Source organism: Poecilia latipinna, unplaced genomic scaffold (genome assembly GCF_001443285.1).
Source record: "Poecilia latipinna isolate Pla-1442-1.1 unplaced genomic scaffold, P_latipinna-1.0 Scaffold199, whole genome shotgun sequence".
In the NCBI taxonomy this organism is placed as follows: Eukaryota; Metazoa; Chordata; class Actinopteri; order Cyprinodontiformes; family Poeciliidae; genus Poecilia; species Poecilia latipinna.
Window position 1 is genome coordinate 233848 of NW_015112815.1, and position 20057 is coordinate 253904.

Sequence of the window (20057 nt, forward strand, 5' to 3'; positions counted from 1 at the left end):
GGAGAAGTTGTGTCCCAAAGAAACAGACAACCTTGACGTTCTTCGTTTGCATAGCTGTTTATTTTTGCATGTAAAGTAACAACAAAGCTCTTAATAAAATGTAACATACACAATTCTCAAAAAGAAAAAAAACAAACATACCAAACAATACTGAAGGTGATCGAGCCTAAAGGCAGAGGAACCTTAAGACAGCCAAGTATGAAAATGTCCAATGTCTTTCACTTTGGGTTGATAGAGGTGACAACCACCTTAACAAATAGCTGAGATGTCTTTTATCGTTTGTTACACAACCTGCACCAACAGGAAACATGTTTGTTTTCTTTTTTTTATTATTTGAAGACATAGACAGCAGCTCTGTGATAAAACAGATACCCTGTAAAGACCCCATAACTCTGTAAGGTTGCAAGAGAGAAAACATGATACGAGTTGGACAAAAAAAACAAACAAAACTAAATTAACCATCTCTGTGTCTTCCTCCTGCCTGACGATTTGAGCTTAGCTCATAATTCATTATGCTTGCATAAAAAGGAACAGCCTTTTTTTTTTTTTTCCCAGCTCTTCTATTAGCTAAATGCCAACATCCCACATCGCCGGCTCCACCTGCCATAAGGCAGTGGCTGACAGGCCTGACTCTTTGCTGCTGCACAAAACTCCTTTGAATGCATGACTCGCTCATGCCACCGCTCATGCTACCACTTTGCCTCTATTTTTTTCTGGTTTTTCATAAAAATTCAAGTCAATGTTGAAAAAAAAAACACAAACCTATATCAGAAATACAAATTACACAATATGCATGTTCAATGACAGGGCAATAAAAACAGAAGAGTCCCCCTCCCCTCCCAGTACTGCACATCTGAAGAAACCTAGAAGTATCCGATGAAGACCACTGATATAACTGAAGTGAAGTCACTGCCTGGTGTAAAGCATAAAATCATAAAATCAGAAGTGGCATATTTATCACTTAAAAAAAATTATCCACAAAAATGGAAAAATAAAAAGAAGCTTTGTATGCTATATAAAAACACTGTAAAATTACATGAATGTGTCAAGAGATGTTTTGTGTTTCAAACAGAATTGGCAACATGTCAATAAACAAGCTTTAGCAGAACAAATACGTGCATTTTTTTACTTTTAAGAGAGGCCAGGCTGAAACTGTTGGTTAATGTCTGTTAAGAGTCAACAAGCAGCTAGAGTCAAATTGCTCCTTTGCTATGTCACACTCCCATTTAGTAGCCACACAATGCCAGTTTGTCCCGACCCACTTCCATTTCAAACCCGGAAGAAAATTATGTTTTTTTTTTTGTTTTTTTTTCTGAAAATGTATGATATTTTTGGGTCTGATAAGCTGAATCTTATGTATGTTATAAATCATTTAGTGCAAAGAGATTTTAAAGAAGTTGGGATTGTTGAATAAAAAATAGAATTAATTTTTGTGAAAATGTTGAAAGAGCGTAGCTATCATTTCGTCACAAAACAAAGCTTTTAGAGGAAGCAATGGGTTCAAACTGGATGAAATGGCAAAGAAGCAAAATGAGTAGAAGCCAGATCCATATGTGAAATATGGACCTTTCACTAACTGATAATACCATGTTATATGCATGTTTTTTTTTTTTTGTCATAGAATAACATGTATACACACACATATATATATATATATACACAATTAGAGAAACATAGCATTTTTAACATCAACAACAAATACATTTTTTATATGTGAACATAATATTTTCTGACTAATCTGTTCATGATATAAGCTGGTGGTGTACTTATTTTGACCTCAAACTGAATCTTTTTCGTATTATTTTTGCTTGATGTTACTAAAAACACTTAATTCTCCACGTGCACATTTTTAAAAAAAACAAAAACATATTTCTTAACTTTTTTCATGTTTCTGATGTATATGCCAGTTCTTAACATCACCATGGATGTTCTAGCCACACTAGGAACTGATAACATTGTAATATTTCACAGTGATGCAACTTGTGACTCTTAAGAATCGCTGCACGTCACAATCCATGAAGTGGTTATGTGTATTGAAGGCTGCATGAATTAGGTTTTAGCGCCAACGCTCGCCTACCTCACACACTTAGCCTACCGAAACGCACAAACATTTTCAAATTAAATTACAACTTTTGATCATTGGCGAGGCTAAACTCTCCCCACTGTAGATACATAGTGTTTGAAGGGCATAACTCATAGGCTCTTCCAACAAGGTTGGCAGTGAAGACTTTAAGGGTGTGGCTGCAGAAGCTTCTGATCAGGCGGGTTTCCTTCTGCAAGCACAGGCACATAGAAAGAGAAAGAAGCAGCTAAGAAAATAAGCCCTAATACCTTTTTTGATTCGTTTGGCTTATATTGCCTACATGGGAGATGTCAAATTTGAATGAGCATTCAGAGGCAGGCTTACCTCTTGTTAATTTTTGGTCGGACATTCATCGTCGGAGTCCTTGATAGCCGCTATGGTTGTTGGATTGACAAAATGGATTCTGTCAAATTTCAGCTGCAGAGAGCAAAGTTTGGAAGAAAATCAGTTCGACTTCTGTCACCAGTGCCACCAACAGAGAAGCAATGTACAGTGTCAGCAATTTGAAAGAGCCTCTGGGAGAGTGAGAGAATCTGCTGTTTCTCCACCCTGCAACCTGCTCTACTCGTCTGTTGAGGTTTTATGACATCTGAGTTTGTCTAATAATAGTTACACAAGTATAACTATTTGCGCTCATGCAAAAATGCTCTGCAGAGAACATTTTACTTTCTTCCAATCGGCTCAATTTCCCCAAGTGGTTACACTTCATCCTCCTCTTTGCTTCCCTCCGTTCTTCCCGCCCACCTCCCCTCTGCTACAACTTTCTCCGTAACCGAGAGGATTAACCAGCCTGTATGCCAGGATTCCAGTCTTACTGTTTGTGAAATGACCAACATCTTGGGCGTGGTAGAAGGAAGGAGAAAGTGTCTCCATGAGTCAGGGGAGTAATTAAAAACACTCACCAAACTGCTGAAACCAGACATCTACACCAAATAATTAAAAAAAAAAAACCTTCTTTGCCTCACTGTCTAGAGTCAAATCAGACCAAACGTCTCTTGTTTTAGGTCAGTTAGAATGATTACAATTATTTTTTATTGATTAAATGGCACAATAATGAGAGAAACAATACGAACAAATTATTAGTATTATCGATGGTTGGACATTCTCATTATGTCTGTACTTGCATATAATTATTTGAAAAATCGTGCCCAAGGATGTACCAGACATTTGCAGCTTGGCTGGTTTCTTTTAACTTCCACATCATGTCAAGCAAGAAAGCAGTGCGTTCCACCTGTGGCCTCCAAGTAGCTTGGAATCAGAAAAATTTCTGATTTTTGGAAATCAGAAGTTTCCAAAAAAAAAAAAAAAAGCCATCATTATCTGAGATTCCCCTTCTTGTTTCAAGGCAGAGTAATCATTCTGCATGTAAATTTCTAATTTTGAAGACATAAATAACTCATGTTAATCAAATATTTCTTATGCCTTGTTGCCAAAGTTAGCAAACAGATATGATATTAGTATTTTTAACTGAGCTAAAATAATGAGATGTATGGTCTTATCGGAGGAGGGTGCATGTGTTTCTATTCGGTGTGTGTGAACATCTGCTTTGAACTGTAAGCTGGCCCAAGTTCATGTCATGTCTGCTGGAGAGGAAAAGGCCCCTAATCAGGTACATGTTAAATAGTGATTTATAAATTTACATGTTTAATGGTGCTTCTCAGAAACTTATTTGTCCACAAGTTGTGTAGCAGTTTTGAGGCTGCAAGGGATCCAGCGTCTTGGGGCCTATAACAAATAGACAATGATCAGTTGGGGAGAGCAAAGTGAGTAAGTTTATGGAATAGCTGGAAAACAAACAACAAACAAAAACAAACTCACTCTCTCTGACTTATATCCCTCAGTGCCATAATCAGTTTTGCAGTCATGGTGTTCTTGGTGATCTTCTGGTCTACCAGTAGCAGTCTAGGTAACACGTTGCAAACAGTTGCAACACTATCAGGACCTGCTTCTTTTGTCCAGTCGGTTTCAGTCAAAACCTTCCCAAGTTCAGGCAAAATCTTCGGCGCTACAGAGAAGAGAAATGGTGAAACCTTATTTCACATAAATGAAATTCATGACATTGAGTGCAGTCAGTGTATGCTCCATAGACACACAGGTGCATCTTAATAAAGTGAGATATTTTTGAGATTAGTAGAGTGCGCAGGTCTCCTCCCCTGATGGAAACTAAAATCACCGTCTCTGATCGAACACAATGACAATGATTCCCCAAAGCATCACTGTCGAAAAATTCAAACTGGACCTCTGGCAACTTGGACCCACCGTCTCTTTTCGCTTCCAGCGGACCCTGGGACATGCATTCCTAAAAAAAAACCATCTAAATTTACTCTCATCTTAGAAGATGAGGTTTGACAAGGCCAGTCCATTTACTTCTTAATGAACGTGTTGTGACTCCTGAAGCTGTGACTAAATTCAATTCACTCATTGTGAATCTCCCCCTCAAACATTTTAGCTTAATTTGGTTCACAATCCTCTTGATGCTGTGGTTATTCCTGTGGCTTGTGTGCCTTTTTTTAAGCTAGATTTTCTTTCTTCTACTTAGTTTTCCATTTACATGCTTGAACCGAAAGACAGTTTTTTCTAAAAAGAGACTTAGATATAGTTTTTTTTTTTTTTTTTAATATGGATGTTTCTCAGTAAGGGTTGCACAGTATCATCACAATATCAATGTGCACATTAATAATATTGGAATTAACTGATTTTATTGTTATATTTGTTACCTGTGAGTTATTTGTTGTAATATTTAATTTAATTTGGGGTTCTCAGGTGTAAGTCATGATTATCATTATGAAGAAAAAAAAATCCATTAAGGAAAATTTTATACATCATGAATATGACGCATAAAGGCGCAGTTGGTAGAAAGAAGGTCCTGGGTTCGGTTCCCGGCCCGGGGTCTTTCTGCATGGAGTTTGCATGTTCTCCCTGTGCGTGTGTGGGTTTTCTCCGGGTACTCCGGCTTCCTCTCACAGTCCAAAAACATGACTGTCAGGTTAACTGGTATCTCTAAAATTACCCTGATGTGTGAATGTGTTGTTGTCTGTGCATGATTGTTTGTCTTGTCTGTCTCTGTGTTGCCCTGGCAACCTGTCCAGGGTGTGCCACGCCTCTCGCCCGTTGACTGCTGGAGATAGAAACCAGCACCCCTTGCGACCCTGAAAGGCTAAGTGTGTTAGAAAATGGGAGGATCATGAGTCTACCATGGCTTTCACATCTGGAAACAGTCCATCCTATTTGAAAATAAAGGTTGTTTCTTACCCATCTGGGATTGCAAACTGGGTGTGCGAGACATGTTATCCAGAAGAGAGAGATACATCTTTTGAGTAACTTGGGACCGCAATAGACTGGACAAGAGACAATTGTTCGAAAGTTGGTTGAACAAATGCTCACTCACAGCTACAGACCTCTGAAACACAAGACACGTAAATACATTTCAGTTGTATGTACCACTTCAGTGAAGCTGTCCATATTTACACCACTTATGCAATGAGTTCATAGTGGAAATTTACATGGATTTAGTTTGTAACATCTCCTACTACTAACCCTATCTTTGCTTGCAGTGAGGTTCTGCATGGCACCACAGCTGGCCTGGCTAATGACATCGCTTTTAGACGACTTGAGCAGCTCAACATACACATCTATGGCTTTTGTGTTGTACAACCAATTCACATGTGATCCCATGGTTGTCTCATCACTGCCTTCTCTCAAGTCTTGCGGTGGGTCTGAGAAAATCTGAGCAGAGAGAAAAGCAGTTTAGGACCTAAAATGCGGTCATCGTGATTTGGGACAAGCTTCTTGGTTAACACCCACCTCTTCTTTAGTTTTTCTGCTTCTAGGACTGAAGCATCCAACTGTGGGGCTTTTCCTACCCTCAGGATTATCAGATTGAACCTCTGCTGAGGATGTAGCCGCCGGACACTCTTGCCATAGTTCGTATGTCAAGTTATGGAGGGTGCACACACAGTTCTCCAAAGGCTATAAAATGAAAACAAGAAATAAAACAGATTATGCAGGACAACATGTCCTAAAGTAATTTTTTTCTATAACTATATTTGTTAGTTGAGTCATGTAGCAACAGGCCGTCAGCAGTCCCTGAACCAAAATTAACACAAAGGAGAAATACTAATAAAAGGGATTCTACATAATAATGAAGTTTGGTAAATACTCCAACCATGCAGGTACATTTAAACCCAAAATTATTCATACTCAATACTGCAGAAGTACATTTAAAGTGATATTTTAGTCTACCAATATGCTTCTTCTGACTAGGAGTGACATTAATGTTCCAGAGTTGCCAGGCCAGAGTCCGCACTGATGGAGAATCTGTGAAGGGAGCTAAACCCTCAAAGACTTGTTGCAATCACATTGCGAAAAATAAATTGTCAAAATAGCAATGGCAATATGCAATTTGATATTTCGATTCAGTAGTAAGAAGGTTATAAGAATTGATCTACATTGCTTTTACTTATGAAAATGTAGATAAAAACAAAAACATTGTTTTAAATACAATATTCATTTTAAAATGTTGTTTTTTTTTAATCCTTTGAACTATGCATGTCCCGACTAGAATAAATTAAAGTAAATGTACATCTAAATTTGCCAGGAGTGTGGTCAAGAATGGACCTAACTGTGTGGGAAGACTAACTTGAGGTTTCAGTTATCTTATGTATGTGAAGATTAAAATCTACATGCATGCAGTACTTTCCCAGGAACATGCACATATATTTATTTTAGCAAATGGATGCTTCCAAGCAAAATTCAGAAAATGCTTAAAGTGTAGAATGAACACATTCTGTGTAAGAAACACGAGAGATGTTCAACGGGAATAGGGAAAGAAGTAAAGAGGAGTCTTGAGAAGTGAGTCATCCAAATTCAATGGAAACAAACAGGACCAAGAATAAAACGAGCATCTGATGAACAGATAGACTTCCTTCGATGAGGAGGTCAGTGAAGCAACACTTCATACGAATCATTAAACTTCACGTGCTGCCACCGACAACGCAGTTCAGGAGTCAGTTATTATAAGGCGTCACTAAATCAGGCAACACACAGTAAAACACTAAACCCAAAAACAGAATACAAACACAATTGCTTGGACTATTGATTAGCTTTCTCACAGAAAAGCACTTTTAGACAACTACGAAATAGGTTGCTGAATAATTGTTTGGCAACTGCTCGACCTCACTGCCTGATTGAAGCGACACCGACAATGACGGATGTGACGACGTGTGTTTATTTACGCTTACCTTGTCATTTAGTCTCCCCTCTTTCTCGCATGATAAAAGGTATGTCACCAGGGCCTTAAGAAGGTTTTCACAATTTCTCATTTTTCCCCTGTGAAATTTTGAGCCGCTGCTCAGGTTCCTACATGCACATCATTAATCATTGCTCATTATTACGTGGTTTCATGTACATGCACCACACAAATTGACAGAAAATGTAAAAACAGATTTTCAGTTCAAACTAATTTTAATGTTGAAGATTACCTGAGGAAATACCAAAAAAGAAAAAAAATTAAGTTATAATAGCATTTATCACAGGGAAAAAAGATTTTCATATGCAAAAATCCTTCTATGTGGGTAATTTAAAAACGATTCTCCAAAGAGGAGCTGAGCCATAGTAACGTGACAAACTCAATGGAAGGTCCTGCAAAGATCTGATAGGCATCAAGGGTGCACAGCCGGTTATTAGGTTTAGATGTAATTACTTTTTCACATATAGCCTATGTTGTTTTTTTAATGCCTTTTTTCCCCCTGATAAATGGAATATTTGAAAACTGTTCTTTGTATTTACTCAACTTTGATTTTACCAGATACATTTTGATGCTCTGAAAAATGTTACAAATGCAAACACAGAAGGAAGAAAGATATTTACCTCAAGCAGCCGGTGGCAAAATAAAAGACTTCTGGATCTACATATTCTGTGTCGTCCTTTGGGATGCTAAATGGCACCACCACATTCTTAGTCAGAGCGATAAGTGCTGTCGAAGTTAGCTCATTCTTCAGTTCGTCAATGGAAGACAGGTTCCAGAGTAGGCCTTTTTTTAAAAATGCATATATATATATATATATATCACTGTTTTAATGCATCAGCATTTTTACACAACTACTAAAACACTTTTCCTAATCCCACAGTTCTCATTGTTCCTTTCTAATGTGTAAATGCATCATTCTTTCAACAAATCTTAACTATTAAGTCCAGTAAAATGACTATCTGTGTCTTTAGATTAAAAATAATTCTAAGCAGAGCTGCATGATTCATCATAATTTCACTGTGTATAACACCACAACCATAAAGAACTAGTGGGATTAAATATTTGGTAGGCCATAACTTAATACCCACACCTGATTTACACCTTAGAGACTGAGATGCTACGGATCAGCTGGTTAATTACATATAATCATCATAATATTCAAAAACAATATAACAATGTCCTGTTTTCTCAGTAAAATTCCAGCCTTAATTTTTGAGATCAGGCGTCCCTACCAGCGAGTTGCCTCTGCGTTTCAGTAGAGTCTGTCTTCTTCATTAGGTTCAGGATCTTAGCTATGCCACCGCATTTCTGAACTTCCATCTTGTTTTTGTTGTGCTTGAAGACGAGATTTCTCAGAGCACCAGAAGCAGCCCTTTGTATGGTTGGGTTGGTGCTGTCCAGCATGTCCACCAAAGGTGGAATTCCTTCATACTCGTATACCTGCAACAAAATTTGCGATTGGGAGACAACCTGTTATTTCCGGTTTATGATTAGAGTGGTCTGTCAGGATTTTTTCAAAGCTGCCATTTTTGATGAAGTGACAAGTTTATTCTCATCAGAGAGAATAGATGTATCTTTTCACAATCAACGTAAAGCTTTGATTCTGTTTAAAAAAAAAAAAAAACTTAAAAAAAATATTAAAAATCTAGTTCCTGTCATTTCTAAGTATGAACAAACTGACAACAGTATTCACTAGCCTGTCTTGCAAAGCACTCCTTCCCCTTGGTGCAACTAAATGCCATTTTTTTCTTTTTTACATTTTATGTGATAAACACAAAGTATGCACAGAGCTGCGAAGTAAGAGGAAAAGGGTAAAGTGTTTTATTAGAAATAAAAAAATTAAAAAGTGTGGCATGTATTTGTGTGCAGTCCCCTGAGTCTGTTCCTTTTTATTGGATGTTTACCTGGTCTGCATATCTAAACTGAAATGTTTCATTATTATTCCTGGCAAAATAGCTCAAACTCATGGATGGAAAGCATTTGTGAAGATAAGCTGTCAAGAGAATTTAGCAACTAATTTTACACTAGACTTTGGAAAAAAAAAATTAACACAGAAAATTCACTTTGATCTAAACCATTCCATTGTACATTAAATGCTGTGTTTCTGCAAACACGCCTCCACTCGCCCAGTGACAAAAGACCCTACATTGCATGCGATTCCTTCTGGTAACAAGATCCATGCGGTATACCAACCTTGTCTTTGGCTAATTCGTCACTGAAGCAGACATGTTGGATATAGTTGGCCCCACGTTGATGACATTTCTCATCAGTATCCGTCAAGAAATGCACGGCTTCTTCTAGGGTTATATCATCTTGCATGTTTCCTGTAGAGTTGAACCTATCAGAAAACACATAGGAATTGAAGACAGAGTTGGCAATTATCTGTTCAGAATTTAAAAGAGGGGGTGAGGGGAAGAATGCCTAATAAATATAACGAATCAAAGCAAAAGGCAAGGAGTAAACTAAACTCACACGAACGACTGCTCGAGTTTGGACACCTTAATGGAGCCCAACTTGCCATCGGTTTGAGACTGGCTGGAAGGTGGCCGGACAATTTGCATTTGACTCTCGGTGGAAGACGGGCAATTAATTGTCGAACGGGTCTCTTTAGTAACTTGAATTTGGCTTGAATTGATCTGCCCTTTGACTTTCTAGAAAAAGAATAATAGTGAACAAAATTATTTCGGTATTATTTTGGGATCGGGCAAGAACACTGAAGCAAGAGCTACTCACCATGCTAGGTGCTGAAGCAAGACGACCTGAAATAAAACTGGGGTCACTCTGACTGGGTTTCAGCCCATTGGAGCTTTTTGTCCAGGATGAGGTGTTGACTTGTTCCATGTTGGAGCCGACTAATCTTCCCTTCGGATTTTTAGTTGTTAGACTTCGGCTCTTCTGAACATTTATATAAATTGCAGAGCAGAAAAGAACAGAAGTTATTAGTTATGGTCCCAAAAATGTGAGAAAACAAATCAGAACTGAATGAAACAGTTTTTGGCTGAAGACTGCAAAGATTCCTGGGGTGTGTTCTTGAAGATTCTCAAATTGCTCTAAGCAAGCTCCCTTCTTAGCCAAAAACTGTGCCATAGAGAACTAACTTAAGAGTCAGTCGGTTATTGAGAGCGACTCTGAGTGAGTAGATGACAGAAATTCCTGTTTTAGTGAAAAGGTGTGGTTGACCCCATTGCTGGATGTGATGCTGTCTTCTACAGACTGTGACCAACTACATAGTACAGTTTAATTTAGTGTTTTTGATCCATGGGTGTTTTTTTAAGCTCTGTTCCTTCTTTTTCTTATAAGGCATTATTTGAAAAACTGATTTTTAGCATAAAACAACTTTCACAATTATTGGAACAGCTGGTGAACGTTTCAAAAGTGATTTAAATCATAAAAACATCATACAGTCATCAAGTCTGAAACAAGCAGTAAACATTACACTTTGCCAAATATCATCAAGAAAACACATAAATATGTTGATCAATGTTCCAGTCACTGCTAATCAGAGGCAGCTGTAAGCAGGCGAGATCTTAGCCTTGAATTAACTGAACTCTGTGTTTCAGCAGTTTTGCAGTTTTCTGGTAGGTAGTTTGAGATTTGAGGTGCATAGAAGCTGAATGCTGCTTTCTCCATGTTTGGTTCTGGGGATGCAGAGAAGACCAGAACCAGAAGATCTGAGAGGTCTGGAAGGTTGATACGACAACAACAGAGTGACAGCCAAAATACATTAGTTTTGTTAGTTTCATAATCTAACTTTTGTTGGTTTATAAACTTTTGCTAATGTTAATTCAATGTGTGGAAAGCATGGCCAACAGGGATTAAACGGCTTTGTTCACTTCCGCTGGTGTCATTGTTAAAACTACAGGTAGACTACAATTCTAAAACAGAAAATCAATGTGATCGCTCACAACTTCTCCTGTTTCCTGATTGGCCCCTTTTTTGGAGCAGCGTTGCACTGGAAGCTAATGGCCAGGCTAGCACACAAACACCCACACACATTATTTGAATATTCCCAAGTAGGACAGAGTAAAATTCAGAAGAGTCGGAGCAACACAAGCGATAAATGTCCATACAAACGTTGTTGCACAAAAATGAAAGGTTTGGCAGGGAAACCATTTCCAGTAAAAACTTGATCAGTGAACATCAGTGGAGAAAGAAGCAACTTTATCTTTGCAGAAAAGTCATTAATCAAAGTTCCACCTGTCTGCAGCTGACATTTTGACATATTTAATTTATCAGGAAGGAGAACTAGGTTATGTGAAAGTTACAGGGAGAGGCATGCACAGTTGATCTCCTGGTGTTTTAAGCCTGACATGGTGCTGAGAAAGCACACACACATATCACCAAGGGACTTGGCAGGGAAAATTGAAAAAGATATTCAATATAGCGTCTGAATATCTTTAGCTTCTTTGAAGCAGTACTTGGAAACATCCGCAGATCCAGCGAGTTGTTGCATGTGGTCTTAACTGGAACAAGCAAGATTCATTGACTGAATTATTACTGTATGAGAAATGCAATGGATATGCAGTGGGGTGAATGAAGAAACACAGCTCTGGAGAAAACTTAAGGTTTTAATAAAAGCCAGTTTAGCAGCTTTTAAACACGCCTCCCTTTAAGGCTGTGTTTCTCAGCTTCGGGCAAGTTGTCAAATAAGATAGACCCATATTTTACCGTAAAATAATTCTACAGCAGCCAAAAATTGAAATGTATGCTATCATCAAATGATCGTGCATGTACAATGACATTCAGTGTTTATAAAGTATTATCTAACAGAGGCTGTGGCTCCTAAAATAACAGGAAACTACAGAGATTACAAGATAAACGTCACTGATCTTTCTAGCTCAATGAGTCCCTGAAGGCAAGAATAAACTGAGATCGGCCACTGAATAAACAAGTTTCACTTCTGTAAAATATTAACTAAATGTATTTTGGGGGGGGGGGGCAAGGGGGGCGGGTTTCAACTCAGAAATTAAACGTATACATTTTTGTGGACTACTAATTCAGCAATGATGGGAATTCACTTTAGTACATTATTGTTCTTTCCTGGATTTCAGGGAATAAGCTACACATGCTGTTCAATATAGCTGAATATATTCAAAATTATTCTTCCTGATGTGCATGTTCACAGACAAATAAAATACGACACAGCATGATGTGTGTGGATTGTGAGCCTTCATCAGAACAGGCAACACCAACATGTTCCCTAGAAATGCCTCACGTACGTGCAAGCAGGCCAGGTCAGGCCAAATCCCCATAAATACATGCACACACCCAAACAAAGAGCCACGTAAACACGCGCTACTGGAATTTGGATTACAGAATAGTTCATCTCAGTACACGCATATCGAATCCAGAGTTTTGTAGCAGAGTAGAGAGTGACGCTTTTCTTTTTACACAGCTATTGACAAAAGCAAACAAACACACAAGCATATGCATGCAAGAAAAAAAAATCTAATTAGTTTTTTTCTGCAGGGCATTGCAGCTACTCTGTTTGCTCAAATATCTAGCCATTCATTGTGTGTCAGTTATCAGAGACTGGGTCATTGAGGTAATGTATGCTGGAGGGAAACTCAGTCGAGCCTTTGCATGTCCGGCTCATTCTAAGGGAGACCCCAGCCACTTGTATTCAGGATCTTGTTCTCTTGATCATGATTCATGTCTCATGGCCATAGGTGAAAGTTTGAATATAAATTGACCGGTAAATGGAGACCTTAGCTTTTTGGGCTCAATCCCTACTTTACCACGACGAGCCAATGTGACACCTGCAAAACTGCCGATGTGGCCATAATTTGTCTACATGTCTCCTGCTCCAACCTTTCATCACTCGCGAACAAGACAAACCTCCTTCACTGGACCCTCAAACTAGAGCACAACTTGTTCAGAGTAAAAACCATGTCCTGATGCTCAGAGGAGGTGACTTTTTAATGTTCCGCCTTCATAAATATCAATCTTGAGATCGCATAAGGGTCTCCTCAAGGATCCTTTTTGAAACACTTCAAATTAAGTATCTAATTGCTTCTCCGAACTCAGGTTATGAAGTATTCTATTCTCTCTCAATTATCTTCTTACACTCAATTATCTTGTGAATCAATGGTGCTATAAAAATGAACCTGCTTTTATCAGCAATATAAATTATCTATCACTCAACGCTGCCATAATGTGAACTCAGAAAATTACATATTAGTTTCTCAACAACATGTTTTGGTTAACAGCCTCAGTAAGGATTCCAACTACTGCTTTCTAGTAATAGCAACAGAATAGGAAGAAAACAAAAGCATCTAGTTCGTCAAATTATGATTTTTTTATGTCTTTCCTCAATGCAAGCAATTTGATTATTTTATGTCTATTTCTAGCCATTCACCCCAAATCGGCTTTTAATGACTTGTTGCAGCAATTTGCAAGACATTTCTTCTCAATGTATATCCAACACAGCATATACATATATGTCGACACACAGACTAGTTGCCATCTCAACTAACAACAGTGCTGCTAATTAGGGGTGCTTCCCTCTCCTTCACTATTTTTAATAACCTTTTTCCTGACCTTATATAGTTGTCATAGCATTTGCAATTAGTAGCAAAGTCCCGCATCACTTTTTTTTTTTTACATAATACGAATACATTTAAGATTAAGCGCATTACATTGACAATTTATCAGCTAGCCGCAGTCATTGTTGCCCTCCTGCACGGATATGGGGGGGAGGGTGGAGGGGGTGGCAAGATCATGTGGCTGCAATGGGTCCATAGGAAATATCTGAGATAAATAATGTAGTGTTAAGGATGAAGATGAAATGAACCAACTATTCAACAGAAGTACTTCATCTTTGCCACTTTAACAAACTACAATATGGCCTTTTTCTTGAAGAGTCTTTGAAAGAAGCAGAAGTCTGTGATCTGATTACCGACACATGATGCTGACACAGAAAGAGAGACAGAGAGAGAAACAGTTACCCTATTCTGGAGAGCGGCTGACCCGCTGGAGATGGAGCGGACGTAGGTGCTAGCTCCCCTATACTTGAACGTCCCAAAGTCAGAGGATTTGAAAGTTGGTGGAGAAGGGTCTGTAGAAATAAAAGAGAAATAAGAAAGTAAAACCACTGAATCCTTTAAAAAAAAAAAAAAAAGCTGATGCATACACTCCAAACCTTAGATATGGATTTTATTTTAATAGTCTGACGGTTCTAAAGCTAGAATGAAAAACAGACATGAAATCAAGTAAGAATCTAGAGGATGGTTGTTGTAATCATGTCGTAGAGAGATGAGATGAGGTCTCAGACTCAGGACGACAGACTCACGGCTGTTCTGGGCCGAGTGACAAGATTTCTGCTTGAAAAACTGTTTCCTTAATTACCAAATTATTCAGAGTGGAAAAAACAGACTACCTGGCACAAAGAAAAATGCTAAATGAAGTAAAACAGTTTGTTTTACTAATGTGTGTTGAAATTAGGAAAAAGTATTTGAGCATTTGAGGAGTGAAATCAATTTTTTTTTATATATATATATATAAAATTTGGCGATGATTTTAAGGAAAACAACTCTCGTGATAGAAAAAAAAAGCTTAGAACAACTCTTATAGGTTGCTTTAAACTAAACACAAATTTGACTTAAATAGAATAGGTACTGTTTTAAAACAATTTTAATGTGTGCGCGCTTCCACACACACACTCTTCTCTGTTTTGTTTTTGTTTATGAATAAGAACTGGTTTCCCTCTAACTTTGAACAGCTTGTCAAAACACACAATTTATAAAGCTTCTGCACCTCAAAACCTAAACATAAACCATATGACATGGTGCCTTTAAAACAAGCTACACGTTTTTTTTCGTAATCTGACCGACTCGTCAGATTACAACTGACAGAACTGATTCAATTCACAGAGGCAAATGTCTATTATTATGATTTTTGTTGCTGCATTGTGAATTTGTATATACATTGTTTTAACATTTCTGTATGGAACTCTAAATGGTTAATGTGAGCTCCCAGATATGAAAGTTAAAAGCAGCCCTGTGAACTCAGATGTGTGTGCGGCTCCAATCCTTATTTCTTCCCATAATTCGGAGTTTGAGAACTGTGAACACACCAATTAATTACCTTTGAAAACATTGTAAATCGGCATATAAAAAAACCCAACATTTTTGCAGTTTATTTTCAAACTGAGATAAAATTAGGGATTTAAATTCTAGCTTCCAACAAAAAAAAAATCAACTTGTAAAAATGCATACAATCAGTCATTTTACTGCAGCAGAAGAACTTTTAACAGTTTTCATTTGATTTTCATTTCTGGAATAAATTAGCCAATTTTGGATCATTTCATGTGATCTAATTTCATGTTGTGTTCACTCACTTATTTTTCATGGCAAATATTTCACTATTAGTGACATTTGTGTGCATGTAACTAAGCACAACTAATCCTATGTTTTCATGGCAACATAAAATAAGCAGAACTAAATAGACCGCACTCTTTGTTTTTCAGATTATGCAAAGGTCGTACTCTTGTTATTACATTTATACATTTTATAGCAGCTCCCACCACTGCGTTTTGCAGGACAGGCTAATTCCAGACGTTTTGTATTCCTGGAAAATGATTGCTTTAATGATGTTTGTGTTTGCCGACTTGCTACCTGAGGGGGGGGGGACCGTCAGGTAATTATAGTCGACTGCTTGACATGACATTTATAAAGTACAAGCAGCTTAAGTCTCGAAAAGTCTATTTTGCTGTTTCAACCTGTCGAAACTGCGACGCTAGTCTTTTTAGTGTGCGCGCGAGCGTCACTCCCACACCAAACTAGTTTGGACTAGAAATTGAACCCCCACCCCGATTTCATCTACACACATCAAACGAGTACCTAACCGTATCAAAAAAAAAAAAAAAAAAAAAAAAAAAAAATGTCTGGGAACGGAGCCAGTTTGGTGAGTGACACCTCTGGAAATTTGAATGACGCACCTTTCCTCAGACAGCAAAACTAAACCCGAAAACTTTCAAACTAACTTCCCTCCGCGAGACTTAAAATAACTCAAAGAAATTGGTTTCCATACCTGTGGGACTCGCCGTGCCGTTCTTGTACTTCGATTTGCTCCTCTTAATGCTGTTGACCTGGTTCAGCACACGTTGCGGTCCCGAGCTCAGGTCCTTGTCGGACGGCGTCATGAGCGAGGTGTCCCCCGCGCTCCCGGGCTCCGTGGCCGATCGCAGTCCCATCATCTTCCCAAACTCGGATCCCTGACCTGGAGCGGGTGGGTCAAACGAGTTCTCCAAACGAGAGCTGAGGCCCCGCGATGAAGAAGCGCAGCAACAACGGGTGCAGCGGATAAGCCAGAGAGCTCACATATGGTAAATGTTCCCAGAGCAGAAGGTGTGGACTCCACCCTCGGGGACCGCGCCCCTTCGAGAGCTAAGGAAAGTTCACATGCAGGTGCGGGGGATAAAGGGTGGAGCACATGCAAGAAAGAGAAAGAGGAACCCAATGACAGCCCCTATTACATTGCAGTGCCTGCGCACATTTAAATACTTAGTTATGTCATTGTTGGGACCGTTGCAGAACTGCACAGTGTTTGTGTTTTAACTTGCAAACTATTCCAACTGAAAGGTGAACTGAGGATAAGAGGTTCAAAGAGCCGTTTGACGCAGCTGATCATATACAAACTGTATCATCCTAGTTGAACAAGTCATCAGAATAAAAGCAGTAGTGAAAATTAAAACAGCTTTTTCTTCAAATAAAAAATAAATCCCAAAGATAGAACTGTATGATGGTAGGAAAGGACTGCATTATGTCAAATGTTCATCTTCCCAGCAGGATATTTATGTGCACAGCCAGAGTTGCAGTGCATTAGTTTAGATCAAATCCATGCATTATCCATCAAAATTATTTTATTTGCATATGCGCTTCATTTAGCCCGCATAACCTTGAGACATTTTACGATGAAGAACCTGCAAATATTTTGGTGTCGCATAGTATTTGCAGCTGAAAGTGCAATTGGGGTTTGTTACAAGACGGACTTGACTTCTTACTGTCTGATTTGCACGTGAGGTAGACGGCATGAGTCAGACTGGGAGGAGAAAGAATGAAAAAAAAAGGGAGGAGTCAAAGGATCAAGGAGAAGAGTTAGAGCGGGAACTGTGCCGATAGGAACACATGCTTTCAGCATAACCCGACTGATTTGGCAAAGATTCTGCAGGTACGAGTTTCCCACCACACCCTCGTGCTGCACAACACCAAGGCAATAAATACCTGGGTTTCTGTTACTTACGTGCCAGTGAGTCTCCAAAAAAAAAAAAAAAAATCGAAACTGAAATTTGATGCCAAAAAAAGCAAAGGTTATATTCTGCCACTGATGCATTACAATCTAGAAGTAAATGGAACGGCATAGAATACAAGACCTTTTAAAATTGTTTAATTTTTGTTTTGTCATAACATCATTTGAGTTTTTACAATACTGCTGCTGCTGCATTATTGTCCTGCAAAACATTTGAAATGTGTTAGGTTGGGCAGCTAGTAGTTATGTTATGGCTAATGATGGCTGGGACTTTTAATAGCAACCAGTGGTATTTGCTGCATTTATGTTGTCCTTAGTTAAACTCTTCATCTCCAATGTGTAAAAAAAAACAATATTTAGTTCATGAGAATGAGATGATGAGGTGTTGAAACTTTTATTTTTTGAGCAGGTAATGGAAGAATCTCCATGTTTTTTTGTTTTTGTTTCATGTTCTAATTGCCTTGGTCCCAGATGAGCTGATCACAACCAGTCCAGATTCCTTTAGGAACTGTGAAAAAGCTTTTTACATTTTTTGCTGAACTGGAGTCCTAAATCTGTTACCAAACCTGCCAATTTAAATGTCCATTTTGACCACTTGACTTGAAAAGACTTTGTGAGACTTTTCAAGAAGATGAGAGTCATTTCACTAAGGACTTTAATTAAAAAGTTGTAGGCGATTGTCACAAAAATACAATCTTCTTACCGTCTTGGATTTATTATTCTCTAAGGTAGTGATTATGTGAAACAAGTTCTGCGATATAAAGTGTTTGTTTTTTTTGTGGCGAGTCTTCATTGGCTTTAAAGCTATTGTGTTGGTAGGAGTTCCCACACAGATCACATTAATGGCTGCCAATAAAAAACATTTGGAAACTCACAGAACAATAACAAAGACCCAAGCAACCGCACCTATTACATATCATCAGCTATTTAACACATTGTTTATTGGTTAGGCCTGTCGCAAAAAAATCCATTCGTGCAAATGTTTGTGATGAAAATTAATTAATCACAAACAAGCTCAAGATTTTCCATTTGCAATATTTATTGCTTTTCTCTGTTTACCAAAAACGTTGTGACAAATGTCTTCAGTCTTGTGATTTGGTCTCAGCTAGACGGTTTTGAAGGACAATTTTTTTTTTATCACTCATTTTATTTGATATTTTTAATCGTTTTATTTTGGATTTCTAAAATGTCTTCCAGTTCCAGTGTTAAATATTCCTTGGAATTTAAAGTTTATTGATCTTTGAGAATGTCTTCTTTCATTATTGTGCCATTACCATTATATTAATTGAAAATAGTCTCAAAACGACAATTTTATAGCTTATCACAATAACTTATACGATAATTTATTGTCCAGCAAAATTTATAATCCTGACATGCCTACTCAATGTATGCTTGAATATCCAGCATGCAAGGCCAAATTTAAATAAAAATCCCTTAGTTTATGTGATATTAGCACTGAACATTTGTACGAACACGATTAACACACCTCTAAGCCCCTGACAATTTGAATTGCATGTACTTTCTGCAACCTGAACAGAACATAAAAGTAAAAAAAAAAAAAAAAATCCAATAACTGACTATTCATACCTTCCAGACCGAGTCTTTGAATTTCTTCAAACTTAAGGAATGGTAACGCTAACGAAAGTGCTGGGTAATCAAATAAAAGGACGAGCTGGGAGAAAACAAAAATGAAGGCAGCAAATCTTTAAGTGAGACAGGTTAAAACGATGCATGTTGTTGAGAAAATAAATTTAAAATAAGCTAGTTTTAAAACTTAACATGTCTTGACTCAAATGCCCTAATTGTGGTTTTGAAATTAGTAATGTATTCTGGCTCTTTGACCTTTATTTTACCTGTAGTTACAGCAGATGGTTTGCTAGGATCGTTTGAACTGCCTTTTGTCTGTGTGGGAAAACAATACAGGAGAAGTTGTAGCTTTTCACACTCATCTGTGAAAGGCCGTAAACACGGCAGGGGTTTCTGGCTTCAGATAGAGGGTCAGAGATAGCTCCTGGTTGGATGAGCAAAGATACGCCTTATTTGAATAAATTAAATACAAGAGGATAAAACTTTCTACACAGAAGTAACAAATCAGATTTGCCCTTGCAATTCTCCAAAGATGTCTTTCCACGCCTTTGCTTTTCTTTCTTTCTTTCTTTCTTTTCCATTTATGTCAGGTAAATGAATGTATGTCTCCGTTGTTCTGCAGTTTCTGGTGTAAGTTTGTGCATTGTCTTACTTCTAAGTTTATGCATTGTCTTATATTGGATTAAATTCTGTAATTCTGTGATGTCAACACGCATTGTTGTTTTCCTTGTGGCTACACGTGGCCCGCCGAGAGGACCTGGGATCCAGAGGAAGAGAGAGCCAAACTTTTTCCAAAGTTAACCTATTTTAGAAATTCTTCCTTAACAATGTGAAGAGAGTAAACTTCTTCAGGCAGGGTGTAATTTAACTCACTGCTTAGATAGCCTGACG

At 38.0% G+C, this 20057-nt stretch overlaps 1 protein-coding gene across 1 annotated transcript; it reads right to left on the minus strand.

Annotated features, from left to right (window-relative positions):
• Nucleotides 1-1741: 1741 nt before the first annotated feature.
• pkp1a (plakophilin 1a) lies at nucleotides 1742-16706 on the minus strand. The gene is made up of 15 exons (XM_015031133.1): nucleotides 16362-16706; nucleotides 14279-14388; nucleotides 10065-10226; nucleotides 9804-9982; nucleotides 9525-9669; nucleotides 8564-8771; nucleotides 7952-8114; nucleotides 7324-7441; nucleotides 5888-6052; nucleotides 5621-5809; nucleotides 5336-5483; nucleotides 3902-4088; nucleotides 3724-3808; nucleotides 2408-2500; nucleotides 1742-2273 (listed from the first exon to the last, which is right to left on the minus strand). Exons 1-14 carry the CDS (start codon nucleotides 16525-16527, stop codon nucleotides 2414-2416), a joined length of 2112 nt encoding a protein of 703 aa, XP_014886619.1. The 5' UTR covers nucleotides 16528-16706; the 3' UTR covers nucleotides 1742-2273; nucleotides 2408-2413.
• Nucleotides 16707-20057: the final 3351 nt, after the last annotated feature.

What these genes read in the sequence shown, in the direction of transcription:
- pkp1a (XM_015031133.1), bottom strand. Translation starts at nt 16,527, where the DNA reads ATGATGGGACTGCGATCGGCCACGGAGCCCGGGAGCGCGGGGGACACC. An exon ending in CAGCCGCTCTCCAGAATAGG is followed by an intron (nt 10,227 to 14,278) that starts GTAACTGTTTCT and finishes ATAAATGTTCAG; the next exon opens with AAGAGCCGAAGTCTAACAAC. An exon ending in AACGCAGAGGCAACTCGCTG is followed by an intron (nt 8,115 to 8,563) that starts GTAGGGACGCCT and finishes TTTTAAAAAAAG; the next exon opens with GCCTACTCTGGAACCTGTCT.